At 34.1% G+C, this 22,383-nt stretch overlaps 1 protein-coding gene across 1 annotated transcript in view; it reads right to left on the bottom strand.

Moving 5' to 3' along the window:
• The window catches only part of CFAP47 (cilia and flagella associated protein 47), a 390,193-nt gene that overhangs the window by 5,773 nt on the left and 362,037 nt on the right, over nt 1-22,383 (bottom strand). The window contains exons 52-54 of the mRNA XM_066357757.1: nt 21,393-21,564; nt 16,508-16,669; nt 8,124-8,292 (exon numbers count right to left, since the gene is read on the bottom strand). Coding sequence (XP_066213854.1) covers nt 8,124-8,292; nt 16,508-16,669; nt 21,393-21,564 — 503 coding nt within the window. The remainder of the gene's footprint in view (nt 1-8,123; nt 8,293-16,507; nt 16,670-21,392; nt 21,565-22,383) is intronic.

Genomic DNA, 22,383 nt, shown 5'->3' with positions numbered 1-22,383 from the left:
CTCTCTCTCCTTTTATTCTTTTTTCTTCTTTTTGTGTTTTTCTCTTTCACTTTTTTTCTCCCTCTATAGTAGTTTCTTCTTTTCTCCTTTACTTTTCCTCTCTTTCAATCCTCAATCACGAACAAATTACTTTATCTGGGACACAAATTTTACTTTGTGGTGATTTGGGGGTTTTTTACTTCGCTTTTTTAACTCACTAGCAGTGCTCCCAACCCTGCCTCTCCATTTTATCTAGTTCTTGCTCCACTAAATACAATAGTAATTTTTAAATTTTTCCCCTTTTTCCTGTTTCCCTCTTATTCCTCTCATCATATCTCTTAGTCAACCATCACCTAAAAGCAAATCATTTTATTCTTGACCCAAATTTTTTCCTTTTTTGCATTTTGTGGGTCCATACCCCTTTTTTTGCCCCTTTATCACTTCTCCCCAACTCAGACCCTCCATTATAGGTAGCTTTTGTTCTATTTAACACAATATAATTCACAGTTCACCACAAGATTTTCTCAAGAAGGAGGGGAGAGATGAGGAGGGAAAAAAACGTGGGGGGAATAATAATTGTTTTTATTTATTCCTTTATATTTTTTATTTTTTAAACTTTTTATTCTCTATTAATTCTCATTAATACTATCAACAAAACCACCGTCAGATGCCATTAAGGAAAAAGAAATCGAATATCATGGATACAAAAGACAGAGAGGTAGCACAGATAGATGAGAAAAAAATCTATGGAGAAAAAATTTAATATATTGGAAACCTTGGAGCTAAATGACAGAGATTTTAAAATAGAAATCCTAAAAATATTCAGAGATATACAAGAAAACACAGAAAGGCAATTTAGGGAGCTCAGAAAACAATTCAATGAACACAAAGAATATATTACCAAGGAAATTGAAACTATAAAAATAAATCAAAAAGAGATGAAAAACTCAATTCACGAGCTGAAAAACGAGGTAACAAGCTTAGTTAAAAGAACAGGCCAGATAGAAGGTAAGATTAGTGAAATAGAAGACAAGCAACTTGAGGCACAACAGAAAAAAGAAGAAAAAGACTCAAAAATTAAAAAAAATGAGAAAGCTCTACAGGAATTGTCTGACTCCATCAAAAATAATAACATAAGAATAATAGGTATATCAGAGGGAGAAGAGAGAGAAAATGGAATGGAGAACATAAACAAATAATAGATGAGAACTTCCCAAGCCTGTGGAAAGAACTAAAGACTCAAATTCAAGAAGCAAACAGAACTCTGAGTTTTCTTAACCACAACAAACCTACTCCAAGGCACATCATAATGAAATTGGCACAAACCAATGACAAAGAAAAAATTCTCAAGGAAGCCAGGGAAAAGAAGAATACAACATATAAAGGAAGGCCCATTATATTATCATCTGATTTCTCAACAGAAACTCTACAGGCTAGAAGACAGTGGACCCCATTATTTAAAGTCCTGAAAGAGAAGAACTTTCAGCCATGAATACTATACCCATCAAAGCTATCCTTCAAATACGAAGAAGAAATAATAACATTCACAGATACAGAAAAGAATAGGGAATTTATCATCAGAAAACCCCCACTCCAGGAATTACTAAAGGGGGTTTTCCAACCAGATACAAAGAACAAAACAAAACAAAACGACAAGTAAAAGCTCCACCAAGAATACAATACAACCAAATTTAAACTGTGACAACAACAAAAAAAAAAGAGGGAAGAGAGGATGGAGATTAACAGTTGCAAAGGACGATGGAGTGCAAAAGTACTCACAAGGTAGTGCACTACAATGAACAGGGTAGGAACCCTTTTCATTACTTAATGGTAAGCACCATTGAAAAAACCACCACAGAAGCACATGGTTTAAAAAAGATAGCAACAGAGGAAAGATGTATGGAATACAACCAAATAAAAACAAAATATAGAAAAACGAAAGAGAAGAATCAAACAAGACACAAAACTAACAGAAAGCAATGTATTAAATGGCAATAGGGAACTCACAAGTGTCAATAATTACACTAAATGTAAACAGATTAAACTCACCAATAAAAAGGCACAGAGTAGCCGAATGGATCAAAAAAGAAAATCCAACTGTATGCTGCCTACAAGAAACTCATCTAAGTAACAAGGATAAAAACAAATTCAAAGTGAAAGGCTGGAAAACAATGCTCCAAGCAAATAACATCCACAAAAAAGCAGGCGTAGCAATACTCATATCTGATGATGCTGACTACAAGACAGCAAAAGTACTCAGAGACAAAAATGGCCATTTCATAATGGCTAAGGGGACACTGAATCAAGAAGACATAACAATTCTTAATATATATGCACCAAACCAAGGAGCACCAAAATATATAAGACAGCTACTTATTGACCTTAAAACAAAAACTGACAAAAATACAATCATACTTGGAGACCTCAATACACCGCTTATGGCTCTAGATCGGTCATCCAAACAGAGAATCAACAAAGATATAGCGGCCTTAAACAAAACACTAGAGCACCTGGATATGATAGACATCTACAGGACATTTCATCCCAAAGTGACTGAGTATACATTTTTCTCCAATGTACATGGATCATTCTCAAGAATAGACCATATGTTGGGCCACAAAAACAACATCAGCAAATTCAGAAAAATCAAAGTTGTTCCAAGAATATTTTCTGATCATAAAGCCTTGAAACTAGAATTCAACAGCAAAAAAGAGGGAAAAAATCCCACAAAAATGTGGAAACTAAACAACATACTTTTAAAGAATGAATGGGTCAAAGAAGAAATAAGTGCAGAGATCAAAAGATATATACAGACAAATGAAAATGATAATACGACATATCAGAATCTATGGGATGCAGCAAAAGCAGTGATAAGAGGGAAGTTCATATCACTTCAGGCCTATATGAACAAACAAGAGAGAGCCCAAGTGAACCACTTAACTTCACACCTTAAGGAACTAGAAAATGAAGAACAAAGACAACCCAAAACCAGCCGAAGAAAGGAGATAATAAAAATCAGAGCAGAAATAAATGAAATAGAGAACAGAAAAACTATAGAAAAAATTAATAGAACAAGGAGCTGGTTCTTTGAAAAGATCAACAAAATTGACAAACCCTTGGCAAGACTTACCAAGGAAAAAAGAGAAAGAACTCATATTAACAAAATCCAAAATGAAAGAGGAGATATCACCACAGACATCATAGATATACAAAGAATTATTGTAGAATACTATGAAAAACTATATGACACTAAATTCAAAAATCTAGAAGAAATGGATAAATTCCTAGAACAATACAACCTTCCTAGACTGAGTCAAGAAGAAGCAGAGTGACTAAACAGACCAATTATTAAGGAAGAAATAAAAAAAAAACTATTAAAAACCTCCCCAAAAATAAAAGTCCAGGCCCAGATGGTTATACTAGTGAATTCTATCAAACATTCAAAGAAGACTTGGTTCCTATTCTACTGAAAGTCTTCCAAAAAATTGAAGAAGAAGCAATACTTCCAAACACATTTTATGAGGCCAACATAACCCTCATCCCGAAACCGGGCAAGGACAGCACAAAAAAAGAAAACTACAGACCAGTATCTCTAATGAATACAGATGCTAAAATACTAAACAAAATACTAGCAAATCGAATACAACAACATATTAAAAAAATAATACATCATGATCAAGTGGGATTCATCCCAGAGTCTCAAGGATGGTTCAACATACGTAAAACGGTTAACGTAATACACCATATCAACAAAACAAAGAACAAAAACCACATGATCTTATCAATAGACGCAGAAAAGGCTTTCGATAAAATACAACACAATTTTATGTTTAAGACACTCAACAAAATGTGTATACAAGGAAAATATCTCAACATGATAAAGGCCATATATGATAAACCATCAGCTAACATCATATTAAATGGCACAAAACTGAAGGCTTTTCCCCTTAAATCAGGAACAAGACAGGGTTGTCCACTCTCTCCACTCTTATTTAATGTGGTGCTAGAGGTTCTAGCCAGAGCAATCAGACAAGAGAAAGAAATAAAAGGCATCCATATAGGAAAAGAAGAAGTAAAGGTATCACTTTTTGCATATGATATGATCCTATACATCGAAAACCCCAAAGAATCTACAAAAAGACTACTAGAAAAAATAAGCCAATACAGTAAGGTCGCAGGATACAAAATTAACATACAAAAGTCCATAGCCTTTCTATATGCCAACAATGAAACATTTGAGAACGAACTCAAAAAAATAATCCCCTTCACGATTGCAACAACAAAAAAATAAAATACCTAGGAATAAACATAACAAAGAATGTAAAGGACTTATATAATGAAAACTACAAAGCATTGTTGAGGGAAATCGAAAAAGATACAGTGAGATGGAAGAATATTCCTTGTTCTTGGTTAGGAAGAAAAAATATAATCAAGATGGCCATATTACCCAAAGCAATATACACATTTAATGCAATTCCCAAGAAAATTCCAATTACATTTTTTAAAGAAATGGAACAAAAAATCATCAGATTTATATGGAACTATAAAAAACCTCAAATAGACAAAGCAATCCTAAAGAAAAAGAACGAAGCTGGGGGCATTACAATACCTGACTTTAAACTATATTATAGGGCCACAATAATCAAAACAGCATGGTATTGGCAGAAAAATAGACACTTAGACCAATGGAAAAGAATAGAAAGTCCAGAAATAAAACCACATATATATGATCAAATAATTTTTGATAAAGGGGCCAACAACACACAATGGAGAAAAGAAAGCCTCTTCAACAAATGGTGCTGGACAAACTGGATAACCACATGCAAAAGAATGAAACTCGACTACAGTTTGTACCTTTGTACTAAAATTAATTCCAAATGGATCAAAGACCTAAATATAAGACCTGGAACAATAAAGTACATAGAAGAAGATATAGGTTCCAAACTCATGGACCTTGGTTTTATTTTTTTATTTATTTTTTAATTTTTATTTTATTTATTCGTTTTTTTTTTAGAGAGGAGAGAGAGGGAGAGAGAGAGATAGAGAGAGAGATATAGAGAGAGAGAGATAGAGAGAGAGAGAGACAGGGGGGAGGAGCTGGAAGCATCAACTCTCATATGTGCCTTGACCAGGCAAGCCCAGGGTTTCGAACCGGCGACCTCAGCATTTCCAGGTCGATGTTTTATCCACTGCGCCACCACAAGTCAGTGAACCTTGGTTTTAAAGAGCACTTTGTGAATTTGACTCCAAAGGCATGGGAAGTGAAGGCAAAATAAATGAATGGGACTACATCAGACTAAGAAGTTTTTGCTCAGCAAGAGAAACTGACAACAAAATAAACAGACAGGGCCCTGGCCGGTTGGCTCAGCGGTAGAGCGTCGGCCTAGCATGCGGAGGACCTGGGTTCAATTCCCGGCCAGGGCACACAGGAGAAGCGCCCATTTGCTTCTCCACCCCTCCGCCGCGCTTTCCTCTCTGTCTCTCTCTTCTCCTCCCGCAGCCAAGGCTCCATTGGAGCAAAGATGGCCCGGGTGCTGGGGATGGCTCTGTGGCCTCTGCCTCAGGCGCTAGAGTGGCTCTGGTCGCAACATGGCGACGCCCAGGATGGGCAGAGCATCGCCCCCTGGTGGGCAGAGTGTCGCCCCTGGTGGGTGTGCCGGGTGGATCCCGGTCGGGCGCATGCGGGAGACTGTCTCTCCCTGTTTCCAGTTTCAGAAAAATGAAAAAAAATAAAAAATAAAAAATAAACAGCCAACTAAATGGGAAATGATATTTTCAAACAACAGCTCAGATAAGGGCCTAATATCCAATATATACAAAGAACTCATAAAACTCAACAACAAATAAACAATCCAATAAAAAAATGGGAAGAGGACATGAACAGACACTTCTCTCAGGAAGAAATACAAATGCCCCACAGATATATGAAAAGATGTTCATCTTCATTAGTTATGAGAGAAATGCAAATCAAAACTGCAATGAGATACCACCTCACACCTGTTAGATTAGCTATTATTAACAAGACAGGTAATAGCAAATGATGGAGAGGCTGTGGAGAAAAAGGAACCCTCATACACTGTTGGTGGGAATGTAAAGTAGTACAACCACTATGGAAGAAAGTATGGTGGTTCCTCAAAAAACTGATAATAGGACTACCTTATGACCCAGCAATCCCTCTACTGGGTATATACCCTCAAAACTCAGAAACATTGATATGTAAAGACACATACAGCCCCATGTTCACTGCAGCATTGTTCACAGTGGCCAAGACATGGAAACAACCAAAAAGCCCTTCAATAGAAGACTGGATAAAGAAGATGTGGCAAATATACACTATGGAATAGTACTCAGCCATAAGAAATTATAACATCGGATCATTTACAGCAAAATGGTGGGATCTTGGTAACATTATACGGAGTGAAATAAGTAAATCAGAAAACAGCAAGAGTTGTATTATTCCATATGTAGGTGGGACATAAAAACGAGACTAAGAGACATTGATAAGAGTGTGGTAGTTAAGGGGCGGAGGGAGAGGAAAAGGGAGAGGGGGAGGGGCACAAGGAAAACTAGATAGAAGGTGAGGGAGGACAATCTGACTTTCGGTGATGGGTATGCAACACAATTGATTGACAAGATAATCTGGAGATGTTTTCTTTGAACATATTTACCCTGATTTATTGATGTCACCCTAGTAAAATTAATTTTAAAAAATTAAAAAAAAATACTATGAAGGGCAAGAGGGTGGAATATATTTGAAGCAGGATTGGCCATGAGTTGCTACGTGTTCAGACTGTTTCATGAGTACATAAAGATAATTATTCCCTGTATTTCTACTCATGGTTGGAATTTTCCATAATAAAAAGAGAATCAACAAAATGGTGATTTCTTAAACATGTTTCAATTTATCAAACTGTACCACCACCTCATACCTAAACAAAAACATCATAAAGTCAGATGATGCCATATATAAACTTATTCTCTCACAAAAACTCCTCAGTTCTCCCAGTGACTGAATTCTCAACTCAACATGGGGAACCCAGGCCCAGATTCGGCTGGCAATGACTCCTACGTAGTTAGTTTCAGAAATGTCCGCTGTGCACTAGATAATATGAACACCACTTTAATTTATAAATCTTTTAAAGATGCCATTTAATCCCCTTAGATTAAAAGTATGCCCTTATTTCTTGAAAAGCAGGTACAACAACATAATCATTTTAAATCAAGTATCAATGCAGCAAAGGGCTATGTGCAGCAAGTTTCCAGAGGCTTTACATCCTTATTACCTGGGTTGTAAGAACTCACAGAAAGATGAAAAATATAAATGCTTTTCTCAAGCAATACTCAACACATTTTCTCTATTCATTAAAGCAATAACAACACATTTTTCTGCCCATGACACTGCCTAATTAGTGTCTTATTTATAAATATACTGATCACTTTGGCACCAATAATTGTGTCATGAAACATGAATACATATCCCTTGTGCCTGTGCTACTGAAATAGTGGCATTTTTTTCATAAATAATTTAAAAGTTTTCTTTAGCCTAAATGTCCTTAGTAAAACATGTGTGTAAAATTTTATGGAGAAATTTTGCTTACTGGATAAATTTCCATAATTGTATTTACATTAACTCTTAATAAAATGATCATTTTAACCGGCTTTTATATTAAAGGGCCCATTTTATGCTGTAATTTTTCAATTGAAAATAAATTTTATCTTCTATTTGATTTCCTTCATTTTAGACTTTAACATTTTGACAATATCTTATGCCTTAATTAAAGGTTTGAAATGTCTCTATCTCAAATCACCTAAAGTCCTTCAATAGGTTATTATATAAAGATTATGTCACTCTACAAATCACTTCACAGTCATTATTTGTCTCTTCCACATTTCCTTAAAATGGAAGGAAAATCATTTCTTATATTCCACTGGTGATGACAACTTTTTGCTTATATTCACGATGAAAAGTCCTTGACAGGACAAAAGAAAGTTCAAATAACACAGAGCAGTTAAAATATGTTGACTTTGCAAGATAATGCTGCTCTTCTTCACCCTTGATCACTGGGTATAACCTTTTCTCCCTAGGTCATTTAACGCCTTTAGTGACATCAAACATCCTTGAGTAATACCTTTATAGAACTCACCTCTACTACTAATTTTGAATTGTATTTCTTTCCATACATTTGGGGTTTAAAACCCACGAGGAGGATAATTCCATCACTGTCACGAGGAGGAATTTCTCCAGATTCTGGTCTGACGAAAAACTCAGGATCACTGCCAGGTTGGAAGTACGCAGAGAATGGAACAGCTTTGCTGAAAAAAAAAAAATACATATAAATGTTATCTTTAAATTTTATCATTACCCCCTCCTCTTTGTGAGAACTTGATGAATAGAGTATCTCGTGCTGTACTGGACTACAGTGAAACACCAATGCTGCCATGCAGCTATGAGTCTGACACTTGTAACTTTACAGAATGCTTACAGAATAACAGTGAGGAGGCATTTAAAAAGTTATTAAAGAATGTATTCTTCACAGTGTGACAAAATGGAATCTTCCTCATAAAAATTGGAAGGACTCAATGACCTAAATGAAAATTCAGTCATTTGCAAATAAATTCATAGCTAACATGCCCGACCTCAACAGTTATAAAGTCTTTCTTTTTACTACTATTCCAGTGTGATATTTGCTCTCACTCTCCTTTTGTTTTCTACTTGTGAAGTGAGATGAAAATAGTTTATGGGTTAATTAAAGATTTTTGGGCCTGAAGATGGGTTGCTATGATCTAAAGTGAACTGAGGGACATTGCAGAGTCAAGTGACCATCTTCCTGTCACGGTTGATTATATTTGCAATGAAGGCTATGAAAGACGTTAAGGAACTTCTTGGTAGAATAAAGCAGGAAAGAGGCACAGTGCCTGGGAGGTTGTAAGTGAGAAATTTAAAATCCAAACTGACAGGAGAGAGGCAAGTAGAAGGTAAAGAAAAGTTTCTTAGAACAGATCCACCAGTAGAGACACAGAAAGAGATGTGGGAGGTTCAAGTTGGGATTTATCCATTCGGCAAATGTGCACTGAGTATCATTACAGAGGGTTCAAAAGAGTGGACTATGGATATGGACGGCCTAGATTGAAATAATCCTCACTCTAGGTGCATGACTGCAGGCAGTTTACTTAGCCATTTTGTACCTCAGTTTTCATATCTGTAAAGTGAGGCCAATTCCTATAAAGCCATTAAATCAGTTCCTGACATGTGGAAAGTGCTATATCAGGATAAATCAGTATTAATATAGTCATCATTATGATTGTTGTTCTGAAACATTTTATTACCAGTGCTAAGTATTGATGCATTATCCAATGCTGAACAAAGTCCAGTAATGGAAATACAAAAGACAGGAGAAATTAAAAAGAATAAAAAACTTATACATCACTTAACGAATGAATATTAACAGGCTGGGAAGATAAGACACATGCATTAAAACAAAAACAACTACTGGTTTACACAGTGCTATAGTAATTCAAAATCTGACTGGTCAAATTAAGATTTTATTGTAATGAGAAGAATGAGTAAAATTCAGAAAGTTGAAGAGGCAATGAAAAGTGGATTTGGAAGCAGAAAGAAGATGAAGTCAAGTGAGAAAGAGTAATGGATAAGACAAGCTCTGATAATAATGACTTTCCCCCCATAAGACTGAAAAAGAAGATCTGGTTTAGATAGCAAAGAAAGGAAATCTGGGAGCTTGGAGTGGGTTAGGACCGTGGACTGTGCATATAATTTAGATGCCACCTTGAGTAAGGAACAGGGAACTATCAAATGCTTTTGACAAGGGAAGTTACATGTTAATAACATTGTTTTAAGGAGATAGGTTTTACTACAATGTATACAATGGATTGGAATGTAACGAACTTCAGAGGCATTAATGAAATAAAATATATATAGAATTAGGAGTAGCAAATGGTAACAACATTGAATAATATAATTTGGGGGTTTTATTCCAAATATTTTTCCAATATTGCATTTGAGGAAATTATTAGTTATGAAGAAATCAGCTGAAACTATTTCACTAGTCCTGAAAAATATTTTGAATGCATGAAATCATTTTCCATGTAAACCAAAACATATAATAACTTGACTCTCTTTGGAAGTTGTAAATAAGACCACAACGGACTCAATATGGCTAAGTGGAACGCAGCCCTATACAACATCAAAGTTCCAAATACAGCAGGTGATTATATATTTAACTGTCCATTATTCATCTTGAACTATACATAAAGTACATCCAGGCATGGGCAGTACCTTTGTAAAGTTAATTTCTATGGTACATACAGGGACTAGCATGAGCTGCCATAGAACACAGGCAGGCATGTCATTCATTCTATAAATGAAGAAAACCAGTCAGGTAAGTGATGCCTTCCCCTATTCTATTTCTCAGGTCTTGTATATCATAAGTGGGAAATGTGCTCACTATGACTCAGTAACATGAAACCCTTTATTCTTTATTCATCAGAGCTTAGCTTTTGTGATAAGTAGACAATCTTACTCTCATTCAGAAGAGATCTGACCTACACAGGCCCTGTAGTAAAGCAAATTAGAGTAATTATCATCAGACTCTAGTCAGCACTTTGAATATAGAATCTCAGGAAGCATTTATATGCAACTATAGTGTGTTTAAAACACTTTGTACAGGATTGACTTCCAGTTGACTGGGTGAGGTTAATAAACCCTGTCCCCAAATAGTCAACTATAATGCTAGACTAAATGTTAAAAATAACCATTCAAGCCTTCTGGAAATTGACCAAATGTATACAACAGACTGAGAGGTGCTTATTCATTAGAAGTGTTGAACTTCAGATATGAATAGTGTTAAGAGAAGTCATGAACAATAGTAGATATATTGAAATCTTGGTTTTTGGTTCTTCATGTAAGAAGCTTAGAAGTCACCATGCTATTCTAACAAGTAAAAGGCTGAACACAGGGAAAAATCAACAAATCTTCTTGGATCCAAAATAAAGGGAAAGAAGAAACAGACAAACTGCTGATCTCAATATCCCACAGAAAGGCAAATACAGAGAGGTACCAGTAAAAGCAGGAATCAGTTCCAGGATAGGAAAACCTGAACAGTAATTGACTAATTGCTGGCAAATCTGCAGGCAAATCTGAGAGTTAAAAACTCCAGGGGACTCAGTCATAAGAAGGCCCCCCAAATATTGTAATTTTAATTAAAATATATAAATATATAACATATGAAATACAATATAAAATAAATTTAATTGTGTAATTACTGTAACAGTTGTTACCTCCAGTAGCTGAATATCGGCCTACAGTAAATGCCAGTGAAAAATCTCTTTTTGTGTTCCTTCACTGAGAGGGGAAAAGGTACCATTTTGAAATATCCCAGGATACTCTGTTCTTCTTAATAAGGTCTGCCCCTAGGAGAAACTAGTTAACCAGAGCCTAACTGACATGAGGAAGGGAAATACCCAACTCCAGGCCAATCTAGCCATGCTGTCCCACCTAAGTGGGAAGAAAAACTGAGAGTCAATTGTGGAGGTCACAATTCAGAGGCATAAGCTTAAAGACTGAAATTTAATCATAGGACTAGAGAATTTTTTCTCTCTTCACACACTAAAGCATCAAGTTACTAAAGGTCTTTGATAGTAGTTCCTTTTATCCAGTATAACATGTCTGGTTATCAAGAAAATATTTCAAGACACAGAAAAAGGCAAAAAACACAATTTGAAGACAAAACAAACATTAGACCCAGAGGTAATAGGGACACTGAAATCATTAGAGTGGGAATTTAAAACAACTATGATTAATATGTTAAGGGCTCTAATACATAACGCAGAAAGCATGCAAGAGCAGATAGACAATGTAAGCAAAGAGAAGGAAATCTTAGGAGAAAAACACAAACAAATGCTTGAATTTAAAAGAAAAAACCTATCAGAAATGAATAATGGCTTTGATGGGTTTATTAGTAGACTGGACACAGCTGAGTAAAGACTCTCTGAGCTAAAAGAGATATCAATAGAATTCTTGAAAACTGAAAAAGCAAAGAGAACAAACACTGAAAATAAAAAAACCAAAACAGTGGCCAATAACTGTGGGAGAAGTACAAATGATGTAAAGGCAATACCAGAAAAATAAAGAGAGAAAAGAACAGAGAATATTTCAAACAATAATGACTAATAATTTCCCCAAATTATTATGGATACTAAGCCATAGATGCAGGAAGCTGAGGGAATACAAAGCAAGATAAACGCTAAAAACAACAACAAAAAACAACAAAACCTACATATAGGCATATAACTTTTAAATTAGAGAAGCCCATGGGTGAAAAACCCCCACCTTAGATATAGAAGAATAAACATAAAAATGACATCTTACTTTTCAGAAACCATGCAAGCAAGAGAGTAAACTGAAATAAAGTTTTAAACAAACAAAAATCCCCATAACCTAGAATTCTGTACCCTGTGGAAATATCCTTGAAAAGTGAAAGATAAATAAACACTTTTTCAGATAAACAAAAAATGAAGGAATTTTTAGCTAGTAGATCTGCCTTGTTAAATTTCTGTAGAAAGAAAAATAATACAGGTGAGAAACCTGGATCTACAGGAAGAAAGGAAAATCATGGAAGAAATAATAAATAAAGGTAAAATAAAAACTTTTTATTATCCTTAATTGATTTAACAAGTAACAATTTCTTCAAATAAAAATACCAATAATATATTTAATTATGTATCATTATGTGTACATTTTTGTGTATATATCCATACATATGTTATATACAAGAAAAATGAATGACATCAGTGAAACAAGAGTTTGGAGGAAGGAATTAAGATTGTCTTGTTATTATAAGGTACTGATATTACCTGTGAAATGTACTATGTTATTTGAAAGTGGACTTGAATTACTTATAAATGTATATTGCAAACTCTAGGGCAACCACTAAAAAAAGTTAAAAAAAAAGAGATATAACATGTAAAAAAAAAAAGAAACAATGGAATCGTATAAAATGCTTATCTTAAATCACATAAGGCAGGATAAGAAGACAAATATAGATACAAAGAATAAGGGCAACAACAAAACCAGTAATGAATATAGTAGATATTAATCCTGCTATATCAATAATTACTCTGAATGTCAATAGTCTACATACACCAATTAAAAGACAGATAATCAGTCAATCAAAAAACATGACTCTACTAGACCTATTAGCGTGATCACTTTGTAAGTTATATAAATGTCTAACCACTACGTTGTATACATGAAACTAATATAGTGTATGTCATGTGTAATTAAAAAGTTAAAAAGAAATTTTAAATCATTAAAACATATGACCCAACTAGATGTTGCTGACAAGAAACGATCAAAAGAGGCCTTTATCTATTAAATAAATTAAATCAATAACAATAACCTTCTCAAAGAGAAAGCAGGTAGTCCAGATAGGTTCACTGATAAATTCTACCAAAGATTATAATAAACAAAACTCAACTGCTTTCCAATATGCCCAAAATAAACAAGTAGAATGTTGAATTAACACAAGACCATTTACATTAGCATCTCCCCAAAATGAAATACATAGGTACAACTCTAACAATATGTACAAGATCTAAATCAGCAAAACTACAAAATTCTGATAAAAGAAACCACATAATAAATACATACATTTGCCATGTATGAAAACATAAATTGGACCTTGAGGAAATTACACTGAGTAAAATAAGTAAATCAGAGAAAGCTAAGAACTATATGATTTTACACATAAGTGGGATATAAAAATGAGACCCATGGAAATAGATAAAAGGAAGTGGTTATCGGGGGAGGGGAATAAAGAGGAACAAATATATGGTGGCAGAAAATGATTTGACTTTCAGTGATGGGCACACAACACAATCAACAGTTCAAATACTATAGAAATGTTTATCTGAAACCTATGTACTTTTATTGACCAATGTCATTCCATTAAATTGAATTTTATAAATCAAATTTTAAAAAAGAAAGAAATGAAGATATTCCATGTTCATAAATAGGAAGATTCAAGATGTCACTCTTCCAAATTTGATCTATAGACTATTCAATTCCAATCAAAATCCCAGTAAGTTATTTTATGGCTATCAACAAATGGATTCTAAAATTCATATGGAGAGGTGACAGACTCAGAACAGCCAGCTTAATATTGAAGGATAACAAAGTTGGAAGACTAACACTCCTTGACTTTAAGACTTACTATAAAGTTACAGTAAAACAGTGTGTTATTGGTGAAATAATAAAATAATAAATAAATCATGAAACTTAAGAGAGACCTGATATAGTCATAAATATAGTCAACTGAACTTTGACAAAGGAGCTAGAGTCATACAATGGAGCAAAGATAATCTCTTCAAATAGTGATGGAACAACTGTACAACCACATGAAAAAAATATTAATCTGGACACACACTTTATACTCTTCTCAAAAACTAAGTTAAAATGCATAGTAAACCTAAATAGAAAATAAAAAATTGTAAAACTAGAAATGATCACAAGAGAATGATCGAGATGATCGTGATGCTTTACTAGATACAACTGCAAAGAGACCATTAATGAAATCAATCAATAAATTGAGCTTAATAAAAATTAAAAAGTTCTACTCTGTGAAGGACAATATCAAAGGAATTAGAGGATACCCACAGACTAGGAGAAAATATTCACAAAAAATATATCTAATAAGAGGCCGTTAACCAAAATATACAAAGAACTCTTAAAACTCAACAATGAGAAGACAAAAAGCCCATTTTAAAAGTGGACCTTATCAGTTACTTCAACAAAGAAGATATGCAGAAAGCAAGCAGGTATTTTAAAACATGCATCACATCATGTTATCAGAAAAATGTAAACTAAAACTACAATAAAATGCTACTATACTTCTATTACAGAGGGCAAAATCCAGAACACTGGCACCATCAAATACCTGTGAGGATGCGGAGTAACAGGGACACTCATTCACTGTTAATGGGAGTGCAAAATGGTATAGACACTTTGCAAGACAGAATGGTCATTTCTTACAGAACTAAACAAATTCTTACCATGGGATCCAGCAATTGTGCCAGTTGGTATTCACCCAAAAGAGTTGAAAACTTTACATCCACATAAGAACCTACACTCAGATACTTTTATCAGCTTTTCTTGTAATTGCCAAAAACTTAGAAGCAACAAAGATGTCCTTCAGTAGGTGAATGGCTAAAGATACTGTGGTACATCCAGACAGTGGAATGTTATTCACTGCTAAAAGGAAATGAGCTAGCAAGACATGGATAAACCTGAAATGCATATTACTAAATATGAGAAGCAAATCTGAAAAGTCTATATTCTGTATAATTGTAATTATATGGCATTCTGGAAGGGGCAAAACCATGAAGAAAATGGAAAGATTAGTGTTCACTTGGGGTGTGGAAGAGAGATGAATGGGGAGAACACAAAGGATTCTGAGGGCAGTGAGAATACTCTGTATGATATAATCATGGATATGTGTGCAAACCCATAGACTGTCCAACACAAGAGTGAACTCGAAGGTACACTAGGGACTATGGGTGATTATGATATGTCAGTGTCGGTTCATCCTTGTTAAAAAATGTACCATTCTGGTGAGTGAAGTTGATAATAGAGGAGGCTATCTATCTATAAATGTGGGACAGGGTGTAGAAGAAAAATCTCTGTAAATTCCTGTCAATTTCATTTTGAACCTAAAATAGCTTTTCGAAAACTTTTTAAAGACATATTGGGTGATTTTATTTATATGAAATATCCAGAGAAGGCAACATTATAAAGACAGAAAGTGAATCACTGCTTTCCTAAGACTGAGTGTGGGAGTGGAGGTTGATTGTAAAGAGGCTTGAGGGAACTTTAGGAGGGGGGAAGATACTAGAGAGTAATAAACCAAGAAAGTAGTTATGATAGAAAATTCTATAAATTTTCAATAAATTACTGAGTTGCACTTACAATGGGTGAGTTTTATAGTATATACATTTTACCTCAAAAAAGCTGTAAAAATATATTCCACATGTGAGATGTGTAAAAGTATATGACCATGCTGCATCTTTGTCACAAGTATAACAAAGATAGCTATGGTTGAGCAGAGTAACAATACAGAAAATTGAACCAATATAAGTTACCCAATCATCTCTAGTTAGTTAAACCACTTGATAATCCCAAACCATTAAAATTTATTGAGAAACATTCCATTTATCTTTGAAAAAGTATATTAAAACATCATTTGAAAAAACAAATAGAAATATTATACTAAATTTTGGTATCTAATTATTTATTTTTGCTTCATGTTTTTCAGTCTTCACCTTACAGACCCCACTTTCAAATTTTAAAATAAAAATTATAAAATATATAAAGCTTTGATTCACAGAAGCAATACTGCTCTGGCTTAATCAGTAAATGATGACATAATATAATTTTCCAACTTAAATTTTGTTTCCTAGTTCAACATAAATTACATTCACAAAACCAGTTAACATACTCTTGCTTGGTATATATTACCTTTTCCGACCCAACAGCAATAATTCCGTAACAGATTCCTTACATAAACCACTCCCTGCAATATGAATGACATCCTCCGTTTCGGGATCGGTAGCAACCAACGTTACCGGAAAGTTCCAGATCCCATCTAATATGCATTGTACTTTCAGCATAATGTTAGACCTTGAATAGAAAAAGAGATTATAAAGAATACTGCAGGGTAAAAGGCAAAGAGAACACAATACAGCAGATCAATATCTAACGTAAAAATGTAAGCAAACTTGTAGTTTCAGTAAAAACACTGGGACTGTTAATTCATAAATAAATATACATAACTTAATTACATTTTACAAATAACTTTAGGTCACAAATTATATTATCATTTTTCTTTTGAGGTAACTATTTTGTAGCATCTCTGACCTACTCTCTAATTATTTACTAAAAACCAGGAACATATGTAGATTTGACTCTGAAAATTTACTGTAACTGGCACAAGAGGCTGGCAAATGGTCCCAAGAGTGATGCTAATAGACGTTCCATATGGAATTTTCTGTTCAAAATGAAACACTGTGAAAAAAATTTTCCAATCCTTGCTTGGATAGAAAATATATTTTCTGTGAACACTTAACAAAGCTCCATAAAACTGACTTAAAGTACAGCTTAAAAAAATGTTTATTGTAATTGATAAAGGCCACAGAGACCTTACACAATAATGTATAGTTGAGTGGCAGCTGAATTAATGAAGAGAGTAGTTATGATAGCCTTTCTAAAGCCTTCGGCTATGAAGAAGAGGGGAGACAGAATAGTAGGCAAAGTTGGGAAATGGTTACTTGTTTGCTTGCTTAGAGTGGAAAGGACTCAAACACGTAATGATGTGGTTGCAATATAACATGTCATTTTGGATAAAGAAATCACAATCCTCCTATGTAAAAGTGTCAGGAAGAACAATTCCAGGAACTCTTATCTTCTTTAGATAGGAGTCTAAAATCACTCTCATTTGGGGAACAATTATACAATATCTTACCAAATTCCAAAGCTGCATACACTAAACCAGCAGTTCCACTCTTAGTAATTTCCCCCAGAAATATGCCTCAAAGATTTCAAATGATATGTATGAGGATGTTCACTGGTTCCAAAATTTAAAAATAATCCTTTAATAGAGTGGTGATACCAATAAAGTATATTACACGAACATATTGTAATATGTAATATACCATACGTAATATATCAGAATGACTGATATATCTGATTAAACATATAGGCAAAATGTAAACCCTACTCCTATACCTCTCTCACACAATATTCCTCTCCAAGCTATTTCAAGAGCACTATTTTGATAACGTATTTCTGTTCCTACTCTTGCCATATTCCAAGGAGAGGACTGTTTTATTTTGTTTTTTCTTATTTAACTCTGTATTTACCTTTAACCACCTCCAAATTCATGTGGAGCAAGGAATGGCAGAAGTAAATGAATATGCGTAAAGTAGAACTGTTAAATGACAACAGATCATCATCCAGCACTTACAGAATTTTATGAATCATGTGCACAAGTTGTCCTAAATCAGTCCCATCAAATTTATCCTTAAGTCATTTCCAACTGTTTCTAGCATAAAAGACAAATTCATATCCTCCAGACACTATGTGATGAGATTCAGGCTAAACACTTCAACCTTACTTTCTCCTTTGCTTACTGCATTAGAGAAACACTGGCCTTTATACTATTATGTTCATCCCCAAAGTTCTGCAGTCATTTTCTCTGTCTCATATACTCTTCCAAGATCTTCTTGTCTATAAGGTCTTTGTTCAGACATCACTTCTTCAAGGAATCTTAAATGTCCACTGCTCTGATGTATATCCTTCATAGCCCTTTATTCCTATTTACTTCCTTCTAGGGACAATCTGAAATGTCATTGTTTACTCACACATTTAATTCTCTCTTGTACTCACTAGGCTATATAAACCAAAAGTGTAGGAATTTTTATCTCTTTTGCTAATGCTAAATGATTTTTGAATGAATGAACATGTTTAAATAAACAATGTTGACTGATTCCATTTAGTAGGCCAATTCTTTCAGTTGGTTTGAAGCCACTGAGTCAAACTTTTTGGCCCATATACCAAAGACCACTCAATTTCAGAGTTGAGCATATAAACTATTTCATGGTCAATATTGTAGATTCCAAACAATGTACATATCCGATTATTTCTTATTTCCAGCTATTTCCCCCAAACTCCGTAAAATTTCACTTTGTGTTCTCATTCTGGTAATCTCTTGAGTAGGTGAAAATTTGCAGGAAAAAGTTCAGGTAAGATAATTACTATTTCTAAAGATGTCCTAAAACCATCTATCATTTCTCTATTTTTTTAAGTTTAGACCTGTTCTACCATATTTCCCCATGTATAAGATGCCCCCTGTTTCAAGAAATTTGGGGTCTAAAAACCGGGTGCATCTTGTACAGTGGTTGTAGATTTTTTTACTTGCATTTCCCACTATTTTGCACTTGTTTTTGTGCTCATTGTTAAACAGTGATTTTTCATTAGACACAGACGAGGACAAGCTAATGGATGGGAGTTTTGACAGTGATAAGGAGTTGTATGAATTTTATGATGAATAAAACTTGACTTCAATAACTTTATGTACTACTTTTTTTTTCAAATTTCTGGCCCCAAAATTAAGGTGCATCTTATACATGGGGAAATTAGAATCATCAGACAAATTCATGACAATAGTAAACATTTATCTTTTAGGTATTTGTATTATATCCTTGATTTCTGTTAAAAGGTCAAGACCTTTAGGAATAATATTCCTGTTATTTTTTTCTTTGTAAAACCACCATTTAGAGTCATGACTACTATTTTTATTGTGTACAACAATCTTTTTCATGTACATGGAAGGATGGATACTAAAATTGCCTTGTATTTACTATTGTGAAACCATGTTATATTTTCCTTTTACCCAAACATGAAAAATTAAATTAAATACTTATTTTAATTATCCAGGTAAAGCATGGTTTGGGTATAGTTATTTTATTCTTCTTTTTCATGGTTTAGAGCTACTGATATTATTTTAATTTTTCTAATTTATGTAACTGTGTGTCTTGCAGCGAACCATCCGAAATATATATGGAAGAAGAAATGACAGAAGTAAATAAATTTATAACTATATGCACAAAATAGAATATTAAACCACATCAGAACATCACTCCCAAAACAGAACAACACTCACAAAAACGTATGAATCGTGCATAAAATCTGTCCTAAACAAGTTTCTCAAACATTCACTAAGAAGCTCTAAATCCACAAAATGTTAAATGAGCATAAATTCACATTGGTTCTGATCATATTCACAAATGATAACATTTTCCCCTTCTGTTTGCTGTTGGTAATCTACATATTGCTAAATTAACACAATACACAGCTAACTGTGTAATACTAACAAATAAACACAGAAAATTATGAAAATGAAAGTGCTATAAAAGAGGATAATGTCAATGTTTACAATGTATTTTCTTCTTGTAGCTTGATTTTATTACCGTTTCCTGAAGATGACCCTGGTATCTTTTAGTTATTGGACTACATATTCAAAACCTGGCTACATCAGCTACATTGTTAAACTATAAAATGATTAAGAGCACAAGTAACTTTTTCAATTGGTTTTTTATTGCTAGGTTGTATTTTGTGCTTTGTGCATCTTGTGGTTCTGATCAGCATCATTGCATAAATAAAGCTCTATTTCAGATGTGACCTATCATATGGTATTTGCAGGTACTAAGTATCAGGTGCCTAAAAAGTAACTCTAACAACCCTGGATGAGGTTTCCCAATGGACAGACATTTAAAGTTCACTATTCTAACAGATTCCACTATAATCCTCTTAAGCCTTATTAAAGTGTGTACAATGTTATTTTTAGGAGGTAAAAGAGTAATGACAGGAAATGCAAAATAGAAAGAATATATAGTTTAGAATTTTCATCATTTGAAATGGCTCTGAGAAGTATCAAGAAACATAATGTTGCCAATGTATAGTGCTAAGTCAGTATTTCCTTTTTCATTAAAAAATTTTTTTTTTGTATTTTTCTGAAGCTGGAAACGGGGAGAGACAGTCAGACAGACTCCCGCATGCGCCCGACCGGGATCCACCCGGCACGCCCACCAGGGGCAACACTCTGCCCACCAGGGGGCGATGCTCTGCTCCTCCAGGGGCGTCGCTCTGGCGCGACCAGAGCCACTCTAGCGCCTGGGGCAGAGGCCAAGGAGCCATCCCCAGCGCCCGGGCCATGTTTGCTTCAATGGAGCCTTGGCTGCAGGAGGGGAAGAGAGAGACAGAGAGGAAGGAGGGGAGGGGGGTGGAGAAGCAAATGGGCGCTTCTCCTATGTGCCCTGGCCGGGAATCGAACCCGGGTCCCCCACACGCCAGGCCGATGCTCTACCGCTGAGCCAACCGGCCAGGGCTCATTAAAAAATTTTATTAAAGTATATCTGGCAGACACTATTAGATCAGTTTCAAATGTACAACAGTTGTGATTCAACATTTATTTACCTTTCAATGTGATCATCATACTAAGTCTAGTAAACCATCTGTCACCATACAAAGCTGTCACAATATTATTGACCATATTCCCTTTCACCTTTTTGATTTTACAAAGCAGATTATTCTCTTTTGTTAATATCATACTAATTACCTTAGGGAGGTCAAAATTTGGGAAGGATATCTTAGATTTCGAATCATTTGGACTCTTTTTTCTCATCTGACACATTTGGTAGCTTAATAGTTAGAGAAATAACCTAGCCCAATATATTTACCTCAACTGCATCAAAGAAGTAATGTAATTCAAATATAGAAAAATAAACAATTAGTTTAAAAGAGTGATAATATTGTTTAAAGAAAAATAGGGTAAAAACAGGTTTACCTCAATGGTTTCTTTGGTGAAAATTTCACAATGAAGTCCAATATTATCAGTTGAGCATTGAAAATATAAACTGTATTTATCAACTCTAAGTCCAGGGAGGGCTTCAAGAAAGACTTCTCCTCTTCAGATTCAAATATAAATTCATATTCAAATTCACGTCTTATAGGTAGCACTAAGAAAATTGAGATTGAAATGCATCTTAATTTAATTAAATATGTTTGGATTCTACATCAGTTACATGTCAGCTCTAATTATGCACAGGTATTTAGAGGGAGGGAGACAGTTATGTCATTTAGCTTTATGTTCATAATACCTAGAGTGTATTACAAGGTACATATAGTACTCAGTATGTTTTTGATAAAAGGTAAATAAATAAATGAATATAAAACATAATCAAGATAATTTGCACCATCCTTAAATCTTTAAAATTCAGATTTATAAAATAAGAAATAGCCAAATGGAAGTGAATAGTCAATATTCACTAAAAATACTAAAATAATACTACACAATTCACAATTCTAAAATATGATATGCTCTATATAGTAAATGTATTAAAAATCTATAGACATAAAAGTCTAAATACATATAATTTATAAAAAAATAGGTTTGAATTATGTTTAAACAATATTAAAACAGTATCCCAATCTGTTTGGGCAGGAATTTCAAGTTCTGGTTTATTTTGCTAAAAGAGAAAGTTCTTAATGTTTTAGTCGTGGGGTATTATAGACAATATGGTTAATGGTGTTTTCTTAATCAGTAGGTTACCAGAGGAAAGTTATAGCAGGATTTCATTAGGTACATGTGAAAAATATCTGAAAGTCAGGACTGATATATAGAAAAGAAATACAAATATCTATTATATCCACATACATGTAAGGAGCCCAAATTCCAAATCAAAGGATTTGTTGCATGTGGGTCATGGAAAAGAGGTCAGAGAACCATGACTTGACCTCGTACATAGCTGAGCTAATTTCTAAAGCCTATCTCTACT

The sequence above is a fragment of the Saccopteryx leptura genome, chromosome X, assembly GCF_036850995.1.
Source record: "Saccopteryx leptura isolate mSacLep1 chromosome X, mSacLep1_pri_phased_curated, whole genome shotgun sequence".
Classification (NCBI taxonomy): domain Eukaryota; kingdom Metazoa; phylum Chordata; class Mammalia; order Chiroptera; family Emballonuridae; genus Saccopteryx; species Saccopteryx leptura.
The sequence above is the reverse complement of the archived record's forward strand: the minus strand, read 5'-3'. Positions and strand labels throughout refer to the sequence as shown.